This window comes from Saccopteryx leptura, chromosome 3, assembly GCF_036850995.1.
Source record: "Saccopteryx leptura isolate mSacLep1 chromosome 3, mSacLep1_pri_phased_curated, whole genome shotgun sequence".
Taxonomy (NCBI): domain Eukaryota; kingdom Metazoa; phylum Chordata; class Mammalia; order Chiroptera; family Emballonuridae; genus Saccopteryx; species Saccopteryx leptura.
Genome location: NC_089505.1, coordinates 371,838,511 through 371,845,007, shown reverse-complemented (window position 1 = coordinate 371,845,007; position 6,497 = coordinate 371,838,511). Strand labels below are relative to the sequence as shown.

At 62.3% G+C, this 6,497-nt stretch overlaps 1 protein-coding gene across 1 annotated transcript; it reads right to left on the bottom strand.

Moving 5' to 3' along the window:
* Positions 1–462: 462 nt before the first annotated feature.
* On the bottom strand, positions 463–4,024 carry GRINA (glutamate ionotropic receptor NMDA type subunit associated protein 1). Its single transcript, XM_066379733.1, has 7 exons — positions 3,861–4,024; positions 2,477–2,864; positions 2,280–2,392; positions 2,006–2,206; positions 1,744–1,872; positions 1,250–1,393; positions 463–1,161 (listed from the first exon to the last, which is right to left on the bottom strand). The coding sequence occupies exons 2-7, from the start codon at positions 2,838–2,840 to the stop codon at positions 1,012–1,014; spliced, it is 1,101 nt and encodes a 366-aa protein (XP_066235830.1). The 5' UTR covers positions 2,841–2,864; positions 3,861–4,024; the 3' UTR covers positions 463–1,011.
* Between the last annotated feature and the right edge of the window lie 2,473 nt (positions 4,025–6,497).

The window sequence follows — 6,497 nt, the reverse complement described above, 5'->3', positions numbered from 1 at the left end:
TCTGGGTGGCACGTCAGGTGCCCAAGGGTGGACTCCCTGGGGGCCTTGCAAGAGACAGAGTCTGAGGAGCATGACAGGCCTGCCCAGGGTGGGTCAGTGACCCAGGCGGCTCCCCCTTGGGCATGATGGTAAGGATCTCACATCCCTGTGCCGTTCCCAGGAGCGAGTGGCAGACACAGCCAGGCCACTTACCATCATGTCACCCAGTCACCTCGCTTAACCTCCGGGAGCCTCAGGGTCCCTGTCCATTATCTGGGAGTCCTGGCACATACCTCAGGACACGGCTTGGGGAGACTGCAAGAAGGGGAGGTGGAAGCGTGGATAGAGGATTGGCTCCTGCCACGAACCCCTGCTGCAGACCAACCCCACCATCCAACACCTCGTCCTGCCCCCTTCGCCGCCCGGGCAAGGTCCTCCTGGCCTCTCGGAGGGGGCGCTGTGAGAAGACTGATGAGGAGCACAGAGAGCAGAGTGTCCCATTTATTGGAATTTTAAAGACAGAAGAATAAGAGAAAGGCATCCTTCTTCCCCAAAATATATCATCCTCTCTGCCCTCAGGGCTCAGCATAAGAAGGAGGAGACCCTCACCCCTCAGGTCCCTCCGAGGGCAGCACTCCAGGGGAGGGACGGGGAGGGGAGACGTTATCCAGGTGGGGAGCTGGGGCAGGAGGGGAGACGTGCACCCTCACCTCTTGGCTCTTTCCCTCTCCCCTGGGACCTGGGGTTGCCCCCTGGGGTGGGTCGGCAGACGGGGCTCATGCAACAGTAAGTGGGCAGGAGGCGGCACAGACACCCAGCCCCGCTGTTGTGCGGCGAGGCAGGAGGGCTGGAAGGGGCCATGCTGACCACAGCAGGTCCAAACGGAAGTATCTGCAGCGTACACACAGGAGGGTAGGAGAGGGGGGCTTCCTCTGTCCCAGGCTGTGCCCAGAGGCAAAGAGGGGAGGTCCAGTCAGCACTGCCATGCCAGCCGCGCTGCCCGCGCGGGGCCCGTGTGCGCCAGGGCCTGGGCTACTCCTTGGCGCGGCCGATGATGGTGAGGATGTAGAGGAAGATGTTGATGATGTCCGTGTACAGGTTCAGCGCTGCGAACACGTACTCCTCCGGGCTCAGCGACAGCTGCTTGTTCCCCAGCAGCAGCTGGGTGTCCACCGCCAGGAACTGGGGTGACAGAGAGCACGCCGCCGTGTCGAGCGCCCTCCTCGCCCTGCCCGCCCCCGTGCCGCCCCGGGGACGGCCCCTCACTCACGCAGGTGAAGAGGAGCGCCCCCAGTGAGGCGTACACAATCTCCAGGATGCGGTTACGGATGAAGATGCAGAGGACGGCGAAGACCACCAGCACCACCATGCTGACCAGGAGCACGCCCATGCACGAGGTGAAATCGTAGCGGGTCTGCGGGCACAGGGGACAGCAGGCCCTGGATGCCCACCCCGCCAGGCCCCAGGACAGCCAGCAGGCACAGGGGACAGCAGGCCCTGGATGCCCACCCCGCCAGGCCCCAGGACAGCCAGCAGGCACAGGGGATAGCAGGCCCTGGATGCCCGCCCCGCCAGGCCCCAGGACAGCCAGCAGGCACAGGGGACAGCAGGCCCTGGATGCCCGCCCCGCCAGGCCCCAGGACAGCCAGCAGGCACAGGGGACAGCAGGCCCTGGATGCCCGCCCCGCCAGGCCCCAGGACAGCCAGCAGCCCCAGCCGGGGGCCCTCACGCACCCAGAGAAGGGGACTACCAGGACCCCTCACCTGCATGGAGAAGATGACCACCGTGAAGCAGACGGTCGTGGTGATGCCCACCGCCATGATGACCGCCTCGGTGTCGTAGAAGCTGGCGATCATGCCCACCATGTAGGACAGGCTGACGGTCAGGATTGACTGTGGGGAGACGTGGCCTTGGCTACTGGGGCCACTCCAGCCCCACGCCCCTGGTCAGTGCAAACAAACAGCGGGAGGATGGGGCAGGCGAGCTGGGCCCTGGGTTTCAGGGGCTCAGGGTTTTGGGGGTTACCAGTGCAACGAGGTTCCAGGGGTGCTTTCGTCGGAAGTCACCGCAGCAGCTGAGGACGATGAGGGAGATGAAGAAGACAGCATAGGAAACGTAGTAGGTCCAGACGTTCTCCCGGACGAAGCCCTTCACCTCCTTGACAAAGGTGAAGACGGCCACGGTGGACAGAGTCACGGACAGCTGCAGGGTCAGCACCAGGAACACCTGAGGAAGAGCAGCTCAGAACCTGCCCGGGCCGGAGCCACTGCCCCCCACACCCCGCCAGCCCCAGGCCCACCTTCCGGATGAACGCCTGGCGGATGCTTTTGTCATCCCAGTTGGTAGCAGGGAAGTCTTGGTTGTCATAGTAGGACGGGGGTCCCTCCTCGTGATAGTTCCCATGGTGGGGTGCTGAGGAGCAGGGTGGGCTGGGTCAGTGCGACTTGCAGACGCCTGGAGCCCCTCCCCTCTCCAAACCCCTGCCCCGCTACTCACAGTCAGGGTCCTGGGCTGGGAAAGCCTGTGGTTGTCCATAGGGATTGGGTGGGAAGGGGCTCTGTGGATACGGCCCCTGAGGATAGCCCCCTTGAGGGTAGGGACCCTGGGGGTAGCCCCCTTGGGGGTAGGGGCCCTGGGGGTAGCCCCCTTGGGGGTAGGGGCCTTGAGGGTAGCCCCCTTGGGGGTAGGAACTGGGGTCCTGGGGATATCCTGGCTGACCATACGGGGAAGGCTGGAAGGGGGGTTGTGGGTAAGGGGCCCCAGGGTAGGGAGGCATGGATGGCTGGGGTCCCCCAGGATATCCAGGGTTGGGAGGAGGATAGCTGTCCCCAGACACCAAGAAACTCTTCTCATGAGGCATGGCCTCTGGTTCTATGGTCTCCCCCTAGAGGAGAGAGACAGAGAGAGAGAGAGAGAGAGTGCTCAGTCAGCCCGGGCCGCCCCCCACCTGCTGCAGGAACCGGGACAGAGGGGGAGTTTATGACCTTTGCCTCTAGGCCGTCAGGAGCACAGAGCAGAAGGACTAGGAGGGTAGGGTGGGGACCGGGTGGGTGGCTGGGCCTAGAGGCAGCTCTGGGCCAGCTCCAAAGGCGGGGTGACAGGGTGGAGGAGGGGACAGAGAAGATGACTGTCAGTCTCAGGATTTTTGGCTCCGGTTGTTTTTTTTTTAGAAGCAACTGGAAAGGCCTTCTCACCGATGCTGGGGTCTCTCCGGTCGGAACTGGCTGGGGCCAGGCTGGGCTGGGGGCGCGGTCGGGAGGTGTAGGGTGTGCCCGGACCCTCCCCTTCTCATCCCGCCCCTTAATAAGCAGCTTTAAGGGGCCAGAGGTGGCGGCTATTTCTATCCCAGGAAATCCCCTGGCCATCTGCGAGCGCCGAGAGCCCTGACCCCTCTCGGACTCAGGGCCCGTCGGCCCCTCGCTCCCCGGGTGGGGGACAGCAGGCCTGGATCGGCTGCGGGGTGCCTGCCGGTGGGGGTACGCCAGGAACAGCGGTGTGCGGGGGTGTGGGGGGGATGAGAGCGACCGGAGGGCGTGCGGGGGAAACAAAAGCGGGAGCGGGGGGCCCCACGGATGGGGGCGGCGGCCACGGAACCTGCTGGCCCTTCCTGTCGGGTCGGGGGGCGGGGGTGGGATGGGGAGGCGTTCGGGCCGCGGATCCTGCCGCCGCCGCCGCCGCAGCGCGTCGCCCCCTTCCCTGTCGCTCCAGGCCGTGGGTCCCCGACCCTCCGCGATCGACCCGGGGCCCCATGCAGGCCGCGCACCCGGGACCAGACCGGCCGACTGACCCACCACCGAAGCGGGGCCCGGCCGCGCAGAGGTCCGCGCGGGGGCGGCCGCGGCGGGTAAGACTCGTTGCTGGGTTTGGGCAGGGGACTCACCACTGGCGCGCACGGTGTCCGCTGCGCGACCGCGCGGTCGATGGCCGCTGCGCCCGCCCCGGAACGCGCACCCGCACCCGCACCCGCACCGGCAGCGGCAGCGGCAGCGGGCTCGGCTGGGCCTGCGCCTGCGGCTCGGAAGACGCAGCGGGGCCTTGTGACGAGGCGGGGCCGCGCGCGGGGCGGGGCGGGGCCGGACGGTGGGGTGGGGGGCGGGGCCTCCGCTCGAACGTGGGGTGCTGGATGGACTCGACCCGCTTTCCGCAGCTCTAATGGCTTCTCTCAGAGTCCCAGGCGCTAGCTGCCGAGCCGAGGGGTACGCTTGAGCCTGGGGGTGGGGTTGAGGGTCCTTGGAGACAGAGAGGTCGGCCTGGCCAACAATTGGATTCGGGGAGTTGAGAAATGTATTCTCAAGCCGGCGATGACTGAGGCTGCCAAGCACTGTTCATACTTTCTGGGCCTTAAAACATCACTTGACCTTTTTATCCAAGGCTATATCCCCAATCAAGAGGCCTTAATCATTTCGTTGCTCCATCATACAGACCCGTCACGAAGAGCAAACGATTCCAGGCCCCAGAGGAGAGCTTTCATCCTCACTTGTCTTCATGACAGCTGCACCACTGCAAGGCTGTGCTCCTTAGCTCTGTTTCACCTCTACGGGGTGAAGACTCAGAGATGCTTCAGGACTGGAGGCTTGACTTCCTCCCTCAGTTCCTGCAGCAGTCCTGAGGAGGTGCTGTCACAGCCAGGGACACCCTCTGCTGCAGAGTCTCTCCACCTGGGGGCCTAGGGACCTTACTGTGCAATCCTGGCTCTTACATGGTTAGCCTCTCCAGGACCCTGCAGTGGCTGTCTGACCTATGTCTAGGCCAGGAGTCCCCAAACTTTTTACACAGGGGGCCAGTTTACTGTCCCTCAGACTGTTGGAGGGCCGGACTATAAAAAAAAACTATGATCAAATCCCCATGCACACTGCACATATCTTATTTTAAAGTAAAAAAACAAAACGGGAACAAATACAATATTTAGAATAAATAACAAGTACATTTAAATCAACAAACTGACCAGTATTTCAATGGGGACTATGGTCCTGTTTTTGGCTAATGAGACGGTCAATGTCCAGATCCATATTTGTCAGTGATAGGATGCGCTTCCAGAGCCGTGACGCATACGTCCCATGTCACCGGAAGTAGTACTGTACGTGAGCGACACCGTACTTGACTCCTCTCACTGACCACCGATGAAAGAGGTGCCCCTTCCGGAAGTGTGGCGGGCAGGATAAATGGTCTCAGGGGGCCGCATGTGGCCCACGGGCCGTAGTTTGGGGACCCCTGGTCTAGGCTGTGCTGGTTCAGTGTTATAACAACCAGGTCCGGAGTGGGGAGGCCCTGATTTGTACCTTTGCATGTGCTCGTGGTGTAAATACTTCCGTCACAACTGATTTCAAGCGACCACCAGTTTAACAACTGGTTCGTGAAAATTCAACAACCTGGTCATGATAGGAGCTTCTCTGGGGTGCGGCTGCCTGGGAGACCCCTCTGCAGCGGGGAGCAGCACACTGGGTCAATTATACAGTCTGTCAGGAGGTGGTGAGTTCTCCGAAGAGAGAAAACACAGAGCAGGCCGGGGCACATTTGTGTTTCGTGGAAACAAAGCTCATACAGTTTGAGGAAACAATAAAAGAATGACAAATATGAACTTGAAGTCAGGGTCCGGGAAGTGAAGGTCCTTAAAGACTTTTAGGTTCACATTGAATCTGCCACCAAAAGTGGGGGAAGGGGGCCCTGGCCGTGGCCTCAGCGGTAGAGTGTCGGCCTGGTGTGCGGAAGTCTCGGGTTTGATTCCTGGCCAGGGCACACAGGAGAAGCGCCCATCTGCTCCTCCACCCTTCGCCCTCTCCTTTCTCTCTACCTCTCTTTTCCCCTCCCGCAGCCAAGGCTCCATTGTAGCAAAGTTGGCCTGTGCGCTGAGGATGGCTCTATGGCCTCTGCTTCAGGTGCTAGAATGGCTCTGACTGCGGCAGAGCAACACCCCAGATGGGCAGAGCATCGCCCCCTGGTGGGCGTGCCGGGTGGATCCCGGAGTAGAGAAAAGGGCAAGGTTGCCAGGTAGCTCTGTGGGAAAGGCCAGTGCAAGGACACCGAGGAGGAGCCGTCCACTGCACTGGAGGAAGAGGTTGGAGCTGGCTGAGCATGGGGAGTGCGGGGGGGGGGGGGCCACAGCGGGAACTGGGGCTCAGGCAGGCTGGGCCTGGCAGGCCCTCCAAAGAATTTGGCTTATTTATTTATTTATTTATTTCATTTTTCTGAAGCTGGAAACGGGGAGGCAGTCAGACAGACTCCCGCATGCACCTGACCAGGATCCACCCGGCACGCCCACCAGGGGGCAATGCTTTGCCCCTCTGGGGCGTCACTCTGTTGCATCCAGAGCCATTCTAGCGCCTGAGGCAGAGGCCACAGAGCCATCCTCAGCGCCCGGGAAAACTTTGCTCCAATGGAGCCTTGGCTGCGGGAGGGGAAGAGACAGACAGAGAGGAAGGAGAGGGGGAAGGGTGGAGAAGCAGATGGGCGCCTCTCCTGTGTGCCCTGGCCGGGAATCGAACCCGGCCGGGACTCCTGCACGCCAGGCCGACGCTCT